The sequence below is a fragment of the Monodelphis domestica genome, chromosome 2 (genome assembly GCF_027887165.1).
Source record: "Monodelphis domestica isolate mMonDom1 chromosome 2, mMonDom1.pri, whole genome shotgun sequence".
In the NCBI taxonomy this organism is placed as follows: Eukaryota; Metazoa; Chordata; class Mammalia; order Didelphimorphia; family Didelphidae; genus Monodelphis; species Monodelphis domestica.
In genome coordinates, this window is record NC_077228.1 from 83,971,648 (window position 1) to 83,993,759 (window position 22,112).

Consider the following 22,112-nt stretch of genomic DNA (forward strand, 5'->3'; position numbering starts at 1 on the left):
AAAAGGGCATAAAATTTGGCCTAACAATTTTTTAAAAATTCTCCCCCAAAGCATCAAGATTTTTAAAGTCATTCTAATCTTTGTTATATGAGTAACTAAATCTAATCTATTTCATTAACTTATAGTGCTACCTGGGAGAAAATTCATTGCCATCCATATATGTTGTATCAGGAGGCAATCAACAAGCATTTGTTAAGAATCTATCACTGGCTTAGCACTGGGCTAATTAAAGGACACCTGTTTCTATAACCTAATATTCGACCATAAAATGCAAATTGACCCTATCAATCCAAAACTATTTAAGCACCTACTATTTTTAAGTACCTACTACATCAGGTCCCATGGATGCAAAAACAAAAATCACACAGTTGTGTGTGGGAATACTGGGTAGGGATGAAAGACTTGTAAAGGTAAAGAAAGCTAGATATTTCAAGAAAGGGAGAGTGCCTTCCAGTAATAGTGAAAAGGGCACTGAAACTTGGAGGTGAAATGCTATTTGTTAGGAACAGTAAAAAGAAAGGCCTGTTTGGATGTACAAAAATAATGCATAATAAGCACAGAAAGGTGAGCTTAATACAAGTTCTGAAGGGCCCAAACAGAAGAGTTTGTAGTTGATCCTAAATTAAGCTATCAATACTTCTTTTATTCCTCAACCCTTTGCAATTTGGCTTCTGGCCTTAATACTCAAATGAAAATGATCATTCCAAAATCAATGATGACCTGTTAATTGACAAATCTAATGGTCTGTCCTCAGCCTTTTTGACCTACTTCATTTCACACTGTTGATCACACTTCTTTTTCTGGATACTTTCTCCTCTCTAGGTTTTTGTGACTCTTCTCTCTAGGTTCTCCTCTTAATTGTCAAATCTCTCCCTTTTTATTGCCTTTGTTGATTCATCATCCATCACTTCCCCTAAATACAGTTATTACCTAAAGTTCTCTTCCCTTTGTGATCCCATGGTTTTGATCAGTATAGCTATGTAGGTGACTTCCAGATCTACAATTACATCCATAGTATATCTCATCTCCACTGAAATTCAGTCAGACATCTCAAACTTTGTGTTTCCCTCCAAATTCTTCCTTCTTCCAATCTTCCTTATTCTGTTTAAGATATAACCAGTCTTCCCACATTTGTAACATTCTAGACTCCCAAACCTTTCCTTCTCTACATCCAATCAGCTGCCAAACCTGGCCATTTCTATCTTCACATTTTCCAAATATGATTCCTTCTCCAAAGTACTATCTTAACCCCATTGCCTAGCCTTTACATATATATATATATATATGTAAAGGCTAGGCAATGGGGTTAAATGACTTGTCCAGGATCATATGTCTAGGAAGTGTCTGAGGCCAGATTCGAACCCTCTTAATCCACTGGCCAAGTTACCACTACGTCCTTATATTTTAAAGCTTTAATAGCATAAAACTGAACTAATATTGTTGAAATATCCTGTATTTGTCCTATATGTCTCCCCTAAATTGGAACATAAACTCAACAAGTCTATTCTCTTCTTTGTATTTGTATCCTTATTGAGTCATGGATGCTTCAGTTTGAATGATTGCTCCTCTTAGCATATTATTTGTATTAGCAAGCAAGCTATCAGTTTACACTGATATATGATATGATATACACAGAACACTGAATTTGGAGTCAAAGGACTTGTACTCAAATCTAGGTTTTGGCAATGATATATATCTATATGGAAGAGGGTCAGGTTTCAGCTTTCTCAAACAGTAAAATGCACACGTTGGCCTGGATGATCCTTAAGATTTTACTGATATTGGGTGCAAACTAGCAGAGAAACCTCCACGGAGAGGTCCAGGTTGGGAGTGGGCGGATCCTTAAACCTGGCCCACGCTGGATGCAGAGCATGGATGGATGCGCACGTCCAGGCCCCAGTGGAGGCCTTTCCCAGAGACCAAGTCTTGCAACACCCCAAGCAAGGCCTCGGGGAAGCGCTTCCCAGGTAGGGTCACTTGCAAGTGGGAGAGGGTCCACTTACCGCTCTCCACCTTGAACTTCTCATGTCGCCCCTTCAGGCAGTCGATCTCACTCTGTTGGTCTGCTAGAAACTTCTCCAATTTTGCCTGGACAGGCTTGGGCAGTTTGGTCAGCTCTTGCCGCTCCAGGACTTGCTGCAGCACAGCCGCCATGTTGCCACTGTCCGGGTCTCCAGGAGGGAAAACTGGGTCCGGGGCAGAAGGCAAGGACAGGGAGGCTGGGGTTGGAGCCTGGGCCGGCGCGGAGGCCGAATCCTCCCGCGCTACGCTCACGCGCGCACCCGATTCCCGGAGGCTAGCTCGTCGCGACCCTGTGTAGCCAAGAACCAGACTGGAGAAGAACCCACGACTCACCGCCCCGGGGATGCGTGCGTGCGCGCGCACGCCCCGCCTCCCGCCTCCCGCCTCCCCCGCCCCGGGCGTTCAGACGGACTTCCTAGGTTGAGCACCCGGAGAAACCGAGTTAAGAGGCCGGCCCAAATTCCCGAATGCGCACGCATCCTTCATGTGCCGCCCCCCCCCCCCTTACCCCTCCTCTTTCACAGCCTGTTCTTAGAACGCCGGGAAATGTAGTCGTCCCCTCGGTCCCATTTCCCTTCCTCATTTCTCACCCTCCAACTTCCCCTCCACTCTTCAACTCCAGCAGAGTTATGGAACCGATCCCCCTACTACCTCCCTGCGCTTCACCTTCCCCAATTACTTTTGCTCTCCAGTGAGAAAACGGCTTGTGAGGCAGGGCGGCGCTACTTACTTACTAGTCAACCCGCGTCCCGCTCCTAGGAGCCGGGAGCCCTTCTCGCTGAGGCTTCGGGACGTCATGGGCCGTCGTCTTCGAGTGCTCCTAGTCAGAGAGCCACTAGAGGGCATCAGTCCCGGAGGGGCGGAGCGAGGCGGGGCGGACTGGCGCCGCTACCGCCACACTCTCTATGGCCGTCCGGAAGGGGGCGGGAGGGACCGGAGTCACCTCCCCTATAGTAATTGGGAAGATTGGGATAAAGGGCAGGGCTCCGTTTTCCCTAGTCAGTTAGAAGAGACAGTCTACGTCATCAAGCTGCGCCTTCTGCTCCACCCCTCCCCCTCCCCGGAAAGGAGGCGGGAATCTGGAGGCGGAGGGCGGAGGCTTCTGTCTGTACACGCGACACTCTGGGGTTCCGGGGGCAGCTAGGGCAGCTGGGCGCAGGAACTGCAGCACCCACCATCACCACCCCCGCAGCCGGTGGATGGGCCTGTCTCCCATAGGTAAGCCAGCCTGAGGTGGGGCTGAGATGGGGAGCCCAGGCGGGAGGGAGAAGGGCTGCCTCCTGGGAGTCGAGCTGTCAGCTCTGGGAATTAAGAGGCCAGCAGAGAAGGGCGAGATCCTGACATCTGCCTGCCCGGCTGCATCCTCTAGTCGCTTTGAGAGAGGACGAAGGCTGGGGGAAGGGACTGTCAAGAACATCTAATCCTGTAGCTTCTTCTATGCAGATAAGTAAACAGGCCCGGAGAGATACCAATGGCTGGGCCAGGGCTGTCACAACTTATTAATAGTGGAGTTTGTACTCTTAAGGACAAACTGTATTCTTAAGGACAAACTCTGGCACCTTGATTTTCATTAAATGAAGGAAGAAGTGGTTTGGAGAATACTTCAGGTGTGACAGATAAGTCTTTAAAGCTAAAAGAAACCTTGAAGAGCCCTCAATCCCATTCCATCATATAAAGTAATGATAATTGGCAAAATGATCATTAACTTGGAGGATTAAGTGTCTTGCCCAAGGTCATAGTACTGTTGAAGTATTTTTGGTTCTTCTGAGGGTAATTATAATTCAATTCAATATCCATTGGGTACATATCCTGTGAAGAACTGTATTGAGTTTGGGGAAATGTTACTTATTAGACAATGGTCGCTGACTTCCAGAAGCTTACTGTTTAGGAAGATAAAACCCATATAAGAAAAACACTAATATACAGACTCTTAAGATTTTGGGGTCATTCTACATGCTTAGTTGTTCCCTGTTCCTGAAATGACTAGTTGAAATTTATCATAGAGATCAGATATCATTTATCATAGAGAAATTTATCAAAGTGAAGGAAAATGTCATTACTGATTTGGGGGATGAGAGATTACTTTCCACTTTATCCTTTGTATTAATTTTTGTACATATTTGTTTATAGCTCTCCCAGTAGATTGTGAGTTCCTTGAGGGCAAAGTTTATCTTTTGTCTTTCTTTATATCCTCATCACTTAACACAATGTCTGGCATGTAATTGGAGTGTAATAAATGCTTGTCAGCTTGTTGGCAGAATGTAGTAATGAAGAGTGACAATCGAATTGGGTTTTAAAAAATATGTAGGAATCCTACAGGTACTGCTACTCCATCTCTCCTCCTCCCCAGAAATAGAAAACATCCTGAGCAAAGGAAAGGAAGCAACAAAGAATAGGTTGTACTGATATTATTACACCTTTCCCTCTTCTGAAATCCAGTATCACTTGTTTCTTTGCTGATCCTAGTAAAAGCTTAATAAATGTTTATTTCCCTTCTTTCCTACCTTCTTCCCCTGTTCCTTCCTTTCTCTTCAAAATACTCTTACTTGATCTATCCATTTACATGAGCTGTCATGCTATATCTTCTGCTTATCTACCTTGAGAAAAGCATTTATAAAAGTGCTTCTATGTCTTTTCCTTTTGTTTTCTTCTTAACTCTCCATAGTCTTTTTTTTTTAAACTCTTACCTTCTGTCTTGGAATCAATACAGTGATTCCAAGTGATTCAATACTGTGAATCAATACTGGTTCCAAGGCAGAAGAGTGTTAAGGGAGTGTTAAGGCCCAGCAATGGAGGTTAAGTGATTTGCCCAGGGTCATACATCTGGGAAGTGTCTGAGGTCAGATTTGAACCCAGGACCTCCTGTCTCTAGACCTGGCTCTCAATCCACTGAGCTACCTAGCTCTACCCTCTCCATAGTCTTTTGACCTGATTATTCAACTGAAACATCTTTCTCCAAAGTTATAATAATCTTTTGAATTACCAAATCAAATGACCTTTTCTCAGTCCCTTCCCTTCTTAACTTTTCTTCAGCCTTCAACACTGTTGGTCATCCTCTTCTCCTTGATATTTCTTCTCTCCATGGGTTTTTGTGAAACCATTCTTTCCTGGTTCTCCTTCTCTCTATCAAGACTGCTCCTTCTCAGTCTCCTTTGCTGGATCCTCATCCAAATCATGCTTGCTAACCTTGGGTGTCCCAAGGGCTTTATCAAGGCTCATTTTTATTTTCCTTTTAAGCTTTTTTTATTTGATGATCTTGCCAGTGTAAGAATTCAGTTATCATCTCTATTCAGATGATTCTCAAACATAGTATACTTATCTTGGCCTACCTTCTCTATTATCCTCCAGTTACACATTTCCAACTGCCTTTTAGATGTTTTGAATTGGATGTGCAAAGCTGAAGTCATTATCTTTTCCCTCAAACCTTCCATTCTAAATTTCTCTATTCCTGTTTCAGATACCACCATTCTCTTACCCAGTTTATTCTCTACTCCTTACTCTCAAACCTCCCTCTCTCCTTACCCCCCATGTCTAATCTATTACCTGTCAATTTTGCCTTTGGAACATCTCTTGCATATGCCTACTTCTCTCCTCTCTTAACTCTGCCACAGCCCTGATACAAAGCCCTCATCCCCTTATACCACCTGACTTATTGCAGTAGCCAGCAGGTTGGTCTATGGCCCCATGTCTCTTGTACTAGTCCATTCTCCATTCATTTGCCAAAGTGATCTTTCTAAAGTGAAAGTTCACCCATGTCAGCCACATATACAGTAAACTCCTGTGGCTCCCTATTATTTCCAGAATCATATACAAAATCCTTGTCATTCAAAACCTTTCATAACTTAGTTTTCCGTACCTACACCCCCACTAAGTACTCTGCCATCCAGTGACAGTGACCTTTTTGCTGTCTAGGAACATGATCCTTCCATCTCTCAGCTCCAGGACAGCTGTCCCTCATGCCTGAATGCTTTTTCATTTCTGCTCTCTGCTTTCTTTCAAATCTCAGAGTCTTTCTTTGTAGAGGAAGTATTTCCCGATCCCCCTTAATTCTAATGCCTCCTCTCTGATCAAGTTTATTCTGTATGTAGCTTGTATGTACGTTATCTCCTGTATTAGACTGAGAACTCCTTGAGAGCTAAAAACAGGGGCTGTTTTTACTTTTCTTTGTATTTCCAGCACTTGGCATAGTGTAACATAATAGATATTTAATAAATGTTTATTGATTGTCTAATATTACTTTCTATGCTATTATGGAAACATTTTGAAATTATAAACTGAATTATTTCATTTTTTAGATTTTGAAAAAGATCAAAGTAGTTTGTGGATATAGGGGATGCTGAGAGGGTCTACAAGGTCAAAATGATTTTCATAATCATACTCAGATATTATTTGCCTATTAAATACTAGTCTTTTTTTCCAACTATATTTCTTTGTGAAGCTGAATGTAGTATTTCATATACTTGAGCCAAAATAATATATTTTAACAGTTTGAATGCAAAAGCAGATTTGAGGTCTTCTGTTAAGCCCAACTTTAAGAGATTTGCAAAAAAATATGTAAAACAATGGCACTCCATAAAAATGTTTTTGTTAAAGTGTAATGGATTTGTTACTGTTTTCATGTAAGTTAATATATATTTTTTAAATATATCAGTTTTAATTTCTAATATGACATATATATGTGTATATATCAGTTGATATTAGCCACATAAACAAAGACTCAGTAATTTTTAAGAGTATAAAGGTATTTTGAGACCAGAAAGTTATCAAGTTTAAAAACCTCTGAAAAAGATGATGGGATGTCATATAGATCTTAATAAATGCTTGTTTATTAATCCCCATATCTAGTCCTATTTTCTCTTTCTTGAACTCCTATCCCAGCCATAACCTATCTAATGGACATTTCAGAGTGTTGGACCTTGAGATTTGAAAGATCTTAGTGGCAGGGAAGTGGCACAGTGGGTAGTGTGCCTGATCTGAAATCAGGAAGACCTAAGTTCAAATCTAAGCCTAGATATTTACTAGCTCTGTGAGCCTGGGCAAGTCATTTAACTTCTGGGTGCCTCAATTTCCCCATAGGTAAAATGTGGATACTAATAGCATTTACCTTTTAGGGTTGTTATAAAGATCAAAGGAGATAATACTTATAAAACTCTGACCCCTTTTCTAAGCTACTACCTTAGTTCAGGTCCTCATCATCTTTTGTCTAGATTTTTTATAATAGTCTCCTAATTAATCTCTAGTCTGGATGTCTCTCCCCACTCAAGTACAGTTCTCATTACAGCAGTCCCTTTTTTAATAAACTCTGGTGTCCCCTGACTGTCTCCAGAATAAAATATATTTTCTTGCTTAGCTTTTAAAGCTCATTTCCATCTAGACCCAACTTATATTCCCAGATTCAATGGAAATCACAGTGCCTGGTACAAAATAAGTGCTATATAAATGTTAGCTATTATTATTATTATTACCCTTGCTTTTGCTGTTACCCATCTTCCCTTTATCCACTTCCACATTCTTGAACTCTCAAATTCCTTAACTGATCATAATCTTTTGTCAGTCCAATCAGCCTTTCCCTATGCCTTAAGACCTTGTCCACTATTCTTCCTCTTCATACTGACCTCCAGTCCTTCCTTCTACCCCTCAGCTTTTTTCCAGGGCATCATTTCTGTACTGCCCACTCTTTCCTCCTTTATTTTGACTCTGGTAAACCATTTCAACTCCACACTTCTTTTACTTCCTTATCCTATTACAGATTATGCCATTCCAAGCTCCAGCCTTGTATTCCTTCTACCATCTACTACCTTGATCTCTATCTCATGTTACTGAATGGATCTGGAGAAAGTCACAAAACTATGCTTACTGGGTCCACTACAAATTCGGGGAATTATCTATTTAGACCTTTGCTTGATGAAAATCACTTTGGCACTTGAATGGAGGATGATTTAGAGTGGGGACAAAGTTGAGATCAGGAGACCAATTAACAGACCATTCTAGCAGGTGAGACAAGAAGTGGTAAGTGCCAAAACTAGTTTGGTAGCTATGTTAATCACTTAAGTATTTATTAAATTTGTCTATGTGCTAGGTACTTTGCTAAGCCTAGGGATAGATTAAAAGAAAAAACTCTAGTTCCTGCCTTTAAGCAGTTTATAGCTAATAGAGGAGACATCATGCAAAAAATTATACTTACAGTATGATTGAAATAAAAAGTGTTCCCACCATATGACTGCAATAAGGAATGGAGTGGGTAATAAAGATCATGAAATAATCTTCGAAGAAACTTTTCTGACAGAATGGGAAAAGGGACAGTCTGGAAGTAGGAGTGATCCCACTCTCCAGACCCAGTACTTTGGAGAGCATGAGGGTAGTGGAGAGAGGGGGCCAAGAATGCAATATCTTGAGAGAACTAGGTTTTTGTTATTGTAAGAAGATAGATTGGAATGTGACTGGATTCAAAATAAAAGAGAATTAAGTAGTAGAGTATGGGTAGGGTCTCTAGAGAGTTTGGTGGAATGAAAAAAAAAAGAGAATAGGACAGCATATAGTGCTAGATTTGGAGTCAAGAAGATCTGAGTTTAAAACTTCCCTTCAACACTTACTAGCCAAGTAGCCCTGGACTAACTTCAAGTTGCATTTTATAAACCTTAAAGGGATAGGTAAAGGGAAAGAGAATAAATATTTACATAGTGCACTATGCTAAGCACTTTACAATTATTTCTTTTGATCCTCACAACTCTGAGAGGTAGGTGTTATTATATTATTCCTATTTTACACCTAGTATGTATCTGAGGCAATTTTTTGAAGTTGGGTCTTGGTTCAGACACAGTGTTTTGTCCACTGCACCATTAGCTGCCTCAGAGAACTATATAAATGCTAGCTTTAAACTGTTAGCTTTTTAGATTGTGGAAGTATATAGGACCAAGGTAGATAAGGGTTGAGAGTATTGGGAGAAAAAGAAGAGAAGTTAGTCACTTCTGCCGATACTTACTGAATGACAGGGCTAAAGTAAACAAGAGCAAGGAAATTACCTTCATTAGTCTGAAGAGTGACCAGTTGAGAAAGGATTCCATTCTTTAGGGTCCCATGATGATTAAACACAATCAGTATGGACCTTCAGTGCTCCTTACTCAGAGTCCCTGATTCTCCTATAGTTATGAAAGCCTGCTGGTGGAGGAAGACATTCAGTATAAGTCAACAATATGGCATGATGTCAATGCATTAAGAGAGGCATTTTTTCCAAAAATAAGACTTCTGTACTATGCTCTGATTAGACTAAATCTGGAATGTTATATTTACTTTGGGACATCTTGGTTTTAGAAGGATATTGATAAGGAAATCCAGAATGAAGTTTATAGCTTTTTATGACTCCAGTTTTTATACAGGACACATTTTCATTGCCTTCTATGTGCCACTTAGTTTAATTAAATATTACATCTTGAAATGCAGTCTCTCTTTCCCTTTGCCTCTTAAAATTATTAGTTTCTTTCAGGTTTCAGCTCAGGTACCACATCCTCCTACAATAGAGGCTTTTTCTGATCTCCCCCAGCTTCTAGTCTTTCCACCCTCCCCCTCCGCATTACCTTATATTTATTTTGTATATACTGTGGGCATGTAAACTTCTTTAGCATGGGCATTGGTTAATTTTTTGTCTTCATAGGTTTTTAATTAATTTTTGATGATTGATTGTTCACAAGGCACAAGGCTAAGAGCTTTAGTTAAAAGCAAAAATGAAACAAGCCTTGATCTCAGGGAGCTTATAGTTTATTGGAGACTTCTTCCTGAAACAGTAGGCCTATTTTTTAATACCAGTGTTCCTCCAGATTGTTATTTCATTTGTTACTCTATGATAATTTCTATTGGTGCTATCTTCTCTCATTTATAGAACTTTTAAAAACTACATTGAATATTGATACTCTTTGAATAATGGGAAGAAGCTATCTAGTAGAAGAATCAATTGGACAATACCTTTTAAACTTCAACAATCCTGAAAAGGCTTTTGTCTCAGGTCTTTTGATAGGACAGGTATGTATATTTTAGTTGCATATTAATTAATGGAACTTAGCTTTTGGGGCTAAAAGTATGATACAATGTATTGAACACTCATGGTCTTAATTAGAACTAGCTTTAGGTAAAATGATTCCCTTGCATCCCCTTTTCTTTACCATCTTTTCCTCATCCTTCCATTTCTCATACTCTCCTTTCCAACTCCTATTTAAAAAGACAGTTTCTGTTTAAGTGGAAAAATAGTTTGTAAATGTTCTTTTAACTATTAATTTATTAGAAGCAAGTGGTTTATTTCATGAATTGCTTCTAAAGTCTGTCTGTTCTGTCCCTCCTCTTCCTATATATTTTCCTACCTTGCTTTTTATTTTTATTGATCTTACCTTCATTTTCATTCTTTCTTGTTTATCTTTTTCTTTGCTCCTTAACTCCTCACACTTTCTCCTCTCCCTCTGTGGATAAATTCTTTCTTATATTTCGATGTGATGGAAAGAACACTGGACTTGGAGCCAGGATAGACTTGGGCTAGAATTCCAGCTCTGATATTGACTACCTTTGTAATTCTGGGACTCTTGGCATATGGCTGGATAATAACATCCCCAACAAGCAGGAGGGAACATTCTAGTCAAGCATGAGTTGGACTAGATGGCTTCTGAGCCTCTTTCAAACTCTTGAGACTCTATGAATCCAGTAGCAGGAAATCTTGCAGATTGAAGCTTTTTAAAATTCTTTTTTATTATTATTATGAACTTGACAAACAGAGAAAAAAAGAAAAAGAAGATTCTGTAAAATACCATGAGTCTCTATTAAGTTCAACTTGAATTTTTTAAAAGTATATATTACATTTGGTACATTACTTTCAACATTGTCCTGCTTATGTGTTCCTTTCTAAATTTCCTGCTCTCTTTTACTCATTCTGCTCATTTCATTCTACATTGGTGCATAGGATTGTGATCATTAGATCACATATTTAGAGGTGGCCATCATGCAAGAACTATGAAGTTTATTTGAAACCATCCTTTTTGTCATTTCCTACTGTTCAGTAATTTTCCCTTACATTCATATGCCATAATTTGTTCAGCCATTTTTCATTTAACGCTATAAGCAAAAGTGTTATGAGGTTGAGGTATTAAAATAATAACATTATATTTGGTAACTAATTTGAAAAATAAGAAATTTGTTTCACTGTAAGTTTAATTACAACATGAATAAATTAATTGGTACATTTATATTATTTCCTTTATTCATGCAATGGCTGTATTCTTTAATTAGATGCCACTGATTGTTTGTTTTTTTTTTTACTTTTATAATTTTATTTTTTATTGTAAACATAAGTAATCAACCAACACAAATATTTTAGTAGATCCCCCCCAAAAAACCCAGAAAAGATTGCATATAAAACCATTAACCTCTATTACCTAATTTGTTTTAGAAAAGTGACCATTACATTTAACAAGGTAGAAATAAAATTGCCATTTATGTTTTATTTTTAAGTGTTCTTCACAAAAAGATTATGTAGTTCTTGCCACTAGAACACCACCCAGAGAAGATCAGAATGAGGATACAAGATCTTCCCAATCAAAGCTGGATGATTTAGATGAAGAATGGGCTACAACGCATGCCAATCAGGTTGTATTATTATAAAATACATATATATTATGATAGTATCTGTATTACAAATTACTTATTACATTTATGAAATTACACAATATTTATTAACATAAAATTAAGTCAGCATTTTGTTTGATTAATTACCTAAAGCTGAACTGGAATTTTCCAATATTTATTTTCAACTTTAAAAAACTGCCATCATATATAATTAATAATGATATATTTATGCATGTGTATATTCTTTTTCTTGTGGGTTATTTGTATCCATTTTTATCTCACTCTAGCTTCTTCCTCTCCCCAACCCCCAAACTCCTCGTTGTTAAAATATTTTCTTTGCCCAGTTATAGTATGCTTAGTCCCATGCAAACTCACCCCAACCCTGCACAAATAATTCATCATCTAATAACTAGCTTACTTATGAAGAGTTTCTTCACATTTATTTAGGTTGGTCCTTAAAAAGCAGATACAATTTTTGTTGCAATGGTACTTGAAGCCTTTCCATCAAAGTAGACCCTGCCAGAGTTGCCATTGCTTGACATAGTCTTCTAGAACCCAGGATCACTTTATGCCATTATGAGACATAGGAGTAGAATTTTATGGGAGACATAAGAATATTAGCATGAGAAAAGTCTAATTAGGATGGTAAATCTGCTCTATAAAAGTTGTATAATGCATTCTAAATTCAAATGAAATATTTAGATTATATTTACAAAAGGCACATGTGCTAGTATGGATTAAAGTTTGACTATTATTTAATACTGCTAACAAAATTTGGAAATAGAATAAATGCTAAATTTGCATTGAAATTTAATATGGAAAACCCAATAGGAATTTCCAAATATACTGTAAAAAAATTTAACTATTTGGCAGAAATAGATGAGACAATTAGTCCATATTTGTGTAAAAAATAGACTCGAATACAGGACTACAATCCCCATGAGCCTTTGCTCCACTTCCCCAGAATGCCTTGTAATCTCACCTGGGCCGAGATCGAGAAGATATTTAAGCAAAGGCTTTTGAAGGGCTCGGCCCCCTTTTGGACTTCCGTTTTTGGAGCAGAGGTCTCTTCCATGATGTGAGGTTATTTTGTCTAGGCCTCTGGCCTAGGCACATGTTTCATACTTGTATATTCTTAATCTTTAACCTTTAATAAACCTCTAAAAAATATATATTCCTTGCAGAGAGAAACTAATTTCTACCTGCCTCAGTCTCCCCCTCTCCCCTAAATTTTAATCTTTACAGTTGTAACTAACTTTTTTTTAGGAGTTCAAAAATCTTATGCTTATTTTAAATGCTTATTTTGGATTTAATCATTAATAGATTCAAATGTTTCAATAAACAAAGATCTTTCCTTTGTATGAGAGCAATAGAGTACTTTTAAGTTTCTTTGAAGGCTAAATATTTGTTTATTTTTAATTGGATAGTGCCAGGTCTTCACTGCAATATTTCTCATTACTTATTTCTTGCTAAAAAGCAAAATTTTTATATGTGTATACTATACGTATATTTATTTAGTTTAAAAGTATTTCATTCTAAGGTGGTCTCAATTATTAGGTGGTCTCATGGCACAAATACCACAGGCAGAATATTTCAAAATACTAAGAGGACAGTGAACTCAGTGGCTCTGTTATACTTGGCTAACATAAATTTCTTAATACTAACATCAATATCCTCTCATATCTTGGACAATACTTAAAATAGTAGATGCCTCTAATGTACTATTGGTGGAGCTGTGAACTGATATAACCATTCTGGAGAGCAATATGGAACCATACCCAAAGGGCCATAAAACTATGCATACTCTGATTCAGCAATACCACCACTGTTGGATTTGTATTGCAGAGCAATCAGAGATAGGGGGAAAAGGACCTACTTGTACAAAAATATTTCTAGCAACTCTTTTTGTGCTGGCAAAGAACTGGTAAATGAGGGGTTGTCCATCACTTGTGAATGAGTTGTAGTATATGACTATAATGGAATACTATTGTGCCATAAGAAATAATGAATGAAATAAGTTCAGAAAGCCTGATGCAAAGTGAGTGAGCATAACTAAAACAGTGTATGCAGTAACATATTGTACAATGATCAGCTGTGAAGGACTAAACTATTAACAGCAAAGCAGGGTTCCAAGATAACTCCAAGCCAAAAAAAGAACTGTTAAAGTCTGCTTACAGATCAAAATATGCCATCTTTCACTTTACTTCCCTCCATGAATTTTTTATTGTATGTGTGATATGTGCCTTCTTTCATGGCATGAGGAATGTGGAAATAAGTGTTTCATGAAAGCACTGGTATAACCTATATCAGAACATTGATCACCTTGGGAAGAGATAGGGAAGGATGGAGGGTGAGAGAAAATCTGAATTGCAAAATATTAGAAAACTATTGTCAAAATTTGTTTCTACATGTAATTTTAAATTTTTTGGAAAAATTAAAAAAAGTAGCTGCTCAGTAAATACTTTAATAGATGGAAGAATTAATGAATTTCCAGTTTAACAAATAAGAATTGATTACAAGCAAAAAATCATTATGTTAATTAATATTTTAATTTCTTTCTTCACTTAGGTATCTAGAATGCTACCAGGAGGGTTATTAGTTCTTGGAATATTTATTATTACTACTCCAGATCTTGGGAAAGATGTTCAGAATGCCCTACGCAGGGTAGGTACCAACATATGAACAATTCTTAATGTGTTTTGGATGTGTATGGTTTTAATAAAATATAATTTAATACTCTGGTCCCTGGATGTGTTTGGGTTATGCTCACAATATTTTATGGGTTTGAATTAAAATAAAATACATATGTTTTCAAATCTAGTTGCAAGTCATTCATTTAAATACTTGCCTGTTATGTGCAAGGTTCCCTGTTGAACTTTGTGGAGATACAAACCAAAATCATAGTCGTTGTTGCTTTCAGGGAGCTTATTCTCTACTATCGTGATCAGCATATATATATATATATATATATATATATATATATATATATATATATATATATATATAGTTAGGTAAAGAAAAGATATTTGAGGAAGAGAAACCACTAATAAGTAAAAGGTGATTTTTACCAACGAGGTGACAAATACCAATGCTGAGCCTTGAAGGAAGGGGGGGGTGTAAATACAGAGGAAGGCATTCTAGACATGAGAAAAATACCTCTCAAGTGCTCTCATTTGGGAGGTAGAAAACTAAAGTTAGAAGGTGGTAGATAAGCCAATTTGACTGGAACTTAGAGTAAATGAAGTAGAACATGAAATAGGGATGGAAAGGTAGGTTCATTGTGATTTATAGAGGGCTTTCATCCCCACATTAAGGGATTCCCTTTTGAATTACTGAATGTAATCTAGCTTTACATGTGCACCTTGCTTGCCAGAGGATTGTTATAAATATTAGGGAGACAGGTGCAGGAATTGTGGAAATTGAGTAAACTACACTGACTGTTCCTTGTGACTCAACTCTGGATATAGCTGACTTCCCTTTCTATTCATTTATGAGTCTAGTCCAATTTGTGTTTTTAAAAAACTTTATTCAATTATGGGAAATGTTTAAAAAAAATCTTTATTGCATTATTTCCACCTAGCCCTGCTTGGTCAGGGAGCTAGACCACCTCTGTCTATGTTTTGCTTAAGAGTCCTTTAAATAAGAACCTAAGTTATGCTAACTGGAAACCCTAATTTCTCACAATTAAGCATCACAAACAACCCATATGTCTTGTCTGAAAACTGAACCTATACTGTCAATTGTTTCCTTGTTCTTTTCATTGCATACTGACACTTTAGCATTTGGGGGCAGGTTTGGGACACTTCTTTTTCTGGTTTCAGGAAATTATACCTGTTTGCTCTCCTCCTTCCAAATCTGAAAGCCCCAAATCTTTCCCTTGATTAGAAATCAAATAACTTAATCTTGTATCATGGTTTATGTCGAATTGTTTTCTTTTAATGCATAAAAATCTGTCTCCCCCATATTCATTGTTCAATGCCAAGCCAAGGAGGCCTGGTCCCAAATTATTATGCAATTGGCATACATTGCTTAATAAAATGAGGCAATCAGAAATTTTTGTTTTCTCAATCAAATTTGTTTGGTCAGCTAAACAAGTGACAGAATCAAACATAATTTTCCCTTTTGTACCTAACAGTTGTGTGACTCTTTATATATAACCTATATCAAAAATTTTGGAAGCTTTGTGAGTTTCCATTGTACAACTAGATTCTCATGAAGTGCTTTTGAAGAATTTGTTTTAAGTTAGCTAATTTTTCATTTCATTTCCAACAACATATCTCTCCTGTATTTTCATTCAGTTACCAGTTGTATAAAATTAATTTGTTTAACCTATTTTAGATGAAAATAATAGAATTTAATTTGAATAGAATTTATTCAATTAATTATTTACATTTACTTGAATGCTCCTAAATAATCAGTTATTTTAAGTCCAAAAAAGATAGTAGTTGAAATCCTTATTGTATTTTAGAATCAACATACAATGGTATGGTAAGAAAAGGAAAGAAAAATCATTGATTTTTTAAATTTCTTCCTCAGCTACTATTTGCCGTGGAAAAATCGATAGCTAAAAGGAGACTATGGAATCTCTCAGAAAATGATGTCTCAGACCGAGTCACACTTCATGTTTGCTCATCTACCAAAAAGTATCTTTTTAAATTGGAAGTTTAATATTTTAATGTGCTACTAAAATTGTATTAATAAATTTAGTTAATATATCATTATTTGCAAAATTATACATACTGTATATACTTTTTAAATCATACTTGATTTATAGGCAGTGCCTGATTTATAAATACCCACTTCATGAATGGACAACTTAGAAGTCCATGATTCTAACCTTCATGGGGAAAATTGTTCCTTCTTTATTAATTCAGTTTAATTCCTGGGCAGCTAAGTGGTAAAGTGGATAAAACATTGGACCTGGAATCAGAAAGAGATCCTAAGTAAAATCCTTTCCTAGGTACTTAGCTAGCTGTATGTAATAACCTTTAAAACCACTTAACTTCTGTTGTGAGGATAAAAATGAGATAATATTTATGAAGTACCTTGCAAATCTTAAAATACTATGTTTTTTGCTGGCTATTAATTAAAAGTAAGGGAAAAAGTATTTGTCTATAGATTTATCTGCTACTTTACAGATATAAAGTTTAAAAATTCTTGGCATCCAAAGGAACCTGTTCTCTTCCCTCCCATTTCCTTTTATTACTTGGGTAGAAGGGAGAGCACAGAAGGGTAACTGGCCTCTTGAACTGAAATTTCTGGATGTTTTCATAGAAACAGTATTATATGTGCTGACTTAAAAAGTATTATACCAATCTTTTTGTAATAAAATAGCAATCGCTTTGAAAATTTTAAAAGACGCATATGTAAAGGGTAAGTAGTCCTCAGTTTACAGTTAATTCAGAAACACATTTTCCCACAGAGCCAGTATAATGAATAGTGGTTAATTTTCCAAAGTATCCCACACAAGTTTAATTCATAATACAAAAATGTGTTACAAAAATTAACTGTAAACTGAGGACTACTTACCCTTAAGACAAAGGATATCTATCCATATTTACATGTATCTTTTGAAATTTTCAAAGTGATTGCTATTTTATTACATAAAGATAATAGATGATAAAATTAAAGCAAGAGGAAACCTATTCTCTCAATTACATGGGCAAAATTGCTGACTTTGGATACCAGCAATTTAAGTAATATAATTTTGCAACCTGATATGCCCTTAACTTGTGCTGGATGGCCCCTACAAGAAGAACTAGAAGCAACTGGTGAAAATGGCAGAGAGGGATATTTCAGCTTGATAGAAAATAACTTACTGACAATTAGAACTATTTAGAAATGAAAAAGTTTGCTTCAGAGAGAGGTGGATATAGTCCCATTACTGAAAGCATTCATGTCCCATCACTGGAGGTGTCTTATCACTGCAAGCATTCATGAACAGATTAGATGACCAGTTGTTTGTTTGTTTTAAGAAAATAAAAAGTTTATTATCAGTGGATGGACAATTGCCAGATGGCTCAAGCAACTCAGTGGGCCAAATGGAGATGCACAGGTATATAGGGTTTTACACAGCATTAGGATGGGTGGTAAAAAGAAATTCTTGGGTGAAGCTGCTCAGCTACTTTCCTTTAAAAGCAATTGTTTTTTTTTTTTGAAGATTTTCTTATTGTCATGCAAAATACACTTCATATTGGTCATGGTTGTAAGAGCAAAGTCATACATAACCAAGTCCCCAAGATAAAACCAAAAATACATTAATGTGAAAGATGACTTCAACAGTTCTTTATCTAGAGTTGGATAGCATTCCCATTACAAACCTTTCAGGATTGTCCCAGATCAGTGCATTGCAGAGAGTAGTCAATTTTTCACAGATAATCATCATCCATTATTGCTGGTGCTGTGTACAATGTTCTCCCACTTCTGCTTATTTCACTCTGCATCAGTTCTGCAATCTTTCCAGCTTTTTCTGAAATCATATTGCTTATTATTTCTTATAGCACAATAGGATCCCATTACCAACATACACCACACTTTGTTCAGCCATTCCCCAGTTGTTGGACATCCCCTCAATTTCCAATTCTTTGCCACCACAAAAAGAGAAGCTATGAATATTTTTGTACAAGTGGGTCTTTGGGTTACAGACCCAATAATGGTATTACTGGATCAAAAGGTATGCATGGTTTTATAACCTTTGGGTATAGTTCCAAATTGCTCTCCAGAATGGTTGGATCAGTTCACAACTCCAACAATGTAGTAGTGTCCCAATTTTGCCACATCCCCTCCAACATTTACCACTTTAGTGCCATATTGACCAAACTGATAGGTGTGAAGTGGTACCTCAGCATTATTTTAATTAAAGCAATTGGTTTGTGTTTTTTTTTTCTTACAATAATTTTCCATGGCATGCTTCATCATGCATTATCTAGAATTGTGATTCATCATGATTTGGATTAAAATTCTTGAGTTTTTCAAAATTACGTCTTGACAATATTATCATGATATATGTCATTCTTTCTCTGTTCACTTTATTCTGAAACAGTTTATACAAATCTTTCAAGGTTTTTCTGAAACCATTCCTTTTGTCATTTCTTAAAACAGTAATGCAGCTTAATATAATTTGTTCAGCCATTTCCCAATTGATATTTACTCCCTTAGTTTCTTCTTTGTCATTACAAAGCTGCTATAATAATTATTTGTGTACCTGTGTGCCTTTTCCTTTTTTGCTTTATAATGCTACTAATTATTTTTGGATAATAGCTCTAGTAGTATTGTTTGGTCAAAGTTTATGCACAAATTTGACCAATGCACAGCTCCACTAATGTGTTAATGTGCTTTTTCAGCCTTTCTAACATTTGTTATTATTTTTTTCAATTTTGCCAACTTAATGGATATGCGGTAGAACCCCAGAGCCCCTTTAATTTGCATTTCTCTAGTGATTAGTGATTTGGAGCATTTTTTGATATGACTTGATAACTTTAATTTCTTCTTTTGAAAATTAGCTGTTCATATTCTTTGACCATTTACCAGTTAGGAGTGGTTCTTATTCTTATAAATTTGAGTCAGTTCTTTATAGAAATTGGAAATGAGAAATTTATCTCTTTCAGAGAAACTTAATATAAATGTTTATCCTCAATTAACCATTTTCCTTCTAATATTAGCTGTTGGTTTTGTTTGTAGAGAAGACTTTAATCAAAATTCTCTAATTTATCGTCTATAATCCTTAACCTCCTTTGGTCACAAACTCTTCCCCTATTCATAAATCCAAAAGATAATTTCCTTATTGCTCCTCTGGTTTGTTTATGATATGACCTTTTACATCTAAGTTGTATATCCTTTTGGAGCTTATCTTGGTATGGTGTGAGATGTTGCTACAGTCAAATCCGCTAGACTGTTTTCTAGGTTTCTCAGGAATTTTTATTTAAAGTTTTTACCCTAGTATTATAGTCTTTGGATTTATCCAATGCTTGGCTACTACATTCATTTGCTTGTACCAAATGTCTTCCATTAACTGACTTCTCTCTGGTAAAAAAAAAAATGTTTTTAACTTTTTTTAAAGCCACATCATTTTAACTGTTTTTTCCTCTGTAAGGACTTTTGACTAAGATCAAGTATAATTTTAAGATCTGGTCCTGCTTGCCTTGCTGTCTTCCCACTTATTTTTTCTTTTTCTATCATTTCTGCTTAAGATTCTTGGTCGTCTATTATCCAAATACATTTTATCATTTTTTCTAGTTCTATAAGTAGTTGGTATGACATGATTTAATGAATTAATTTAGGTTCTATTGTTATTTTTATTACACTGATTTAGTATACCCATGAACATTGAATATTTTCCCATCTGTTTTTAGGTCTGCCTTTATTTCTATAAATAATGTCTTATAGTCGTATTCATATAGTTAATGTGTGTCTTGGCAAATAGACTATTTTAACATATTCTATAGTTATTTTTAAATGGAATTTCTCCTATCCCATCCTGCTAGGTTTTTGTTGGTAATAAATAGACATTCTGATGACTCATGGAGATTTATTTTATATGCAGAAATTGGCTGAAGTTATTCTTAAAGTTTTTGTTCACTTTCTAGTGTTCTCTAAGTGAAGCACCATATATTCAAAAAATGTTGGATGTTTTTTTCCTCCTTTGTCTATGCTGATTAAAACTCTTTATTTCTTTTTCTTATTATTGTAGCTAGCCTTCTAACTCTATCAAATTATAGTGGTGGTAACAGCCACTTTAGCACTGATCTTATTGGAAAGTCCTGTAGCTTATCCCCATCACATATAATTCTGGCTGACAGTTTTATTTTTCTTACTATTTATTCTTTTTTATAGCCTTTACTTTCTGACTTAGAATAAATACTAAGTATTGGTTCCAAGGCAGACAAATGGTAAAGACTAGGCATTTGGAATAAATTGATATGCCCAGTCATACTGCTAGAAAGTATCTGAGGTCAAATTTGGACTCAGGACCTCCCATCTTTGGGCCTGGCTCTCAATCCACTTTGCTATCCAGTTACTCAACTGTCTGTCTACTGAGCCACATAGCTGCCCCTTGGTCTTGGTTTTATATAGATCAGTGATGGTGAACCTATGGCATGGGTGCCAAAGTTTGGCATGCAGAGTGTTCTCTGTGGGCACATGACTCCCCCACACACACACCCCAAGTTCATCACTTTAAAGGCAGAGGGACTAGGGCAGAGCTGCCTTCCCTCCCTCTTTCCACCATTTCTGACAACATTTTTTCACATCTCCTGCCCCTTTGCCCAGCAGCCCAATGGGAGCGCTTCATCCCTTTCCTGTATGGGGTAACGGGGATGGGGCAGGGCACTTGGTCTCTGGAGGGGATGGTCAGGGCACTTGGTCTTATGGGTGGAGTGGGAGCAGGGCTCGGCACTCTATCTCTAAAAAGTTCACCATTACTGAATAGATACTACTTACCATATTAAAAGATCCACTTATTTTGATGTTTCCTAATGCATTGTGTTGGTTTTTTTTTTTTTTAAATAGAACTGGGTATTATATTTTGTCAAAAGCTTTTCCACATCTCTTGATATAATCATATGTTTTTTGATGTATTTGTTAAAATAGTATATTTGTTTTATAGTTTTGAACTGATTCTGCATTCCTGATATATACCCAGACTGTTCATAGCATATGTTTTACAGTATATATTTTCTCTAGTCTTTTTGTTAATATTTTATTTAAAATTTGTGTAATGACATTCATTAGGGATATTAACTATAGTTTCTTTTATTTATATTGATTCTTCCTGATTTAAGATATTTCTTTACTCTAACATGCTACCCCAGTAATTTTGAGAAGGAACTACAAAGAAGAGGAAATTTTAAATGGAAAGTTATAGAGATATGATTGATTTTTACTGCATTCTAAAGATGATGTTAATTTTCTTAAATTTAAAATTGTATTATTTGATTTTAAAATAGATCTTAGTAATTCTTCTTTTCCTTTTGTTTGAATCTGTCAAATATTTACTTCATTTGGATTTCCTTAATTAGTCAAGAATACTTTGTCGAACTTATGATATTCGTGATCCAAAGGTAAGATATATTTTATCTCTATCCAGTTTATCTTGAAATCAGTTTTTTTTTAATTCTCTTTTAATAATTAGTTTCAGTGTATTTAGTTCAGCATGCTACTTTCTTTTGATGTGGAAAGTGAGCTAGAGTCCTTCTTAACATTTGAATATAATTAGCATTCTTCATTTCACTATATTAATAAACATGCTTGGAAGCATTTCAGATATATAAAAAAATATTTAAGATACATTTTTGATCATCAGAGAGAGGAAAATTCCTCAGGGTTAAGCAGCTATTAGATTTAAAGAGTGTATAAAATACTAACCCTCATTCTAATTATTAGAAAATAATCCTAGAGAGGTCAGATCAGTTCTTCAATATGACCTAGTAAGTGCCAGAGCCCATCAAGGTCCTCTCTACTATTCCGTGCTAGATTTTAAAAATTTTAGG

General features: G+C 36.2%; 2 protein-coding genes across 12 annotated transcripts in view; one reads left to right on the top strand and one right to left on the bottom strand.

Moving 5' to 3' along the window:
- The window catches only part of TPR (translocated promoter region, nuclear basket protein), a 94,584-nt gene extending 83,831 nt beyond the window's left edge, over window positions 1-10,753 (bottom strand). For 4 of the 7 annotated variants that reach the window (XM_056815654.1, XM_007480967.3, XM_001367105.5 and 1 more), the window contains exons 1-2: window positions 2,757-3,013; window positions 2,004-2,312 (exon numbers count right to left, since the gene is read on the bottom strand). In XM_056815654.1, the coding sequence (XP_056671632.1) occupies window positions 2,004-2,312; window positions 2,757-2,868 (421 nt within the window). In that variant the 5' untranslated portion in view covers window positions 2,869-3,013. Of the gene's footprint in view, window positions 1-2,003; window positions 2,528-2,752; window positions 3,014-9,044; window positions 9,181-10,400 lie in introns of those variants that run through there. The other 3 variants (XM_016430011.2, XM_007480968.3, XM_056815655.1) reach the window with 3 other exon arrangements.
- Window positions 3,029-22,112, top strand: part of ODR4 (odr-4 GPCR localization factor homolog) — a 44,160-nt gene continuing 25,076 nt past the window's right edge. Inside the window, exons 1-7 of one of the 5 annotated variants that reach the window (XM_007480964.3) lie at window positions 3,069-3,240; window positions 7,772-8,016; window positions 9,899-10,038; window positions 11,512-11,646; window positions 14,194-14,289; window positions 16,162-16,268; window positions 21,647-21,683. In XM_007480964.3, coding sequence (XP_007481026.1) covers window positions 9,940-10,038; window positions 11,512-11,646; window positions 14,194-14,289; window positions 16,162-16,268; window positions 21,647-21,683 — 474 coding nt within the window. In that variant the 5' untranslated portion in view covers window positions 3,069-3,240; window positions 7,772-8,016; window positions 9,899-9,939. Of the gene's footprint in view, window positions 3,241-7,771; window positions 8,017-9,898; window positions 10,039-11,511; window positions 11,647-14,193; window positions 14,290-16,161; window positions 16,269-21,646; window positions 21,684-22,112 lie in introns of all 5 variants that reach the window. The other 4 variants (XR_008916125.1, XM_056815657.1, XM_007480963.3 and 1 more) reach the window with 4 other exon arrangements.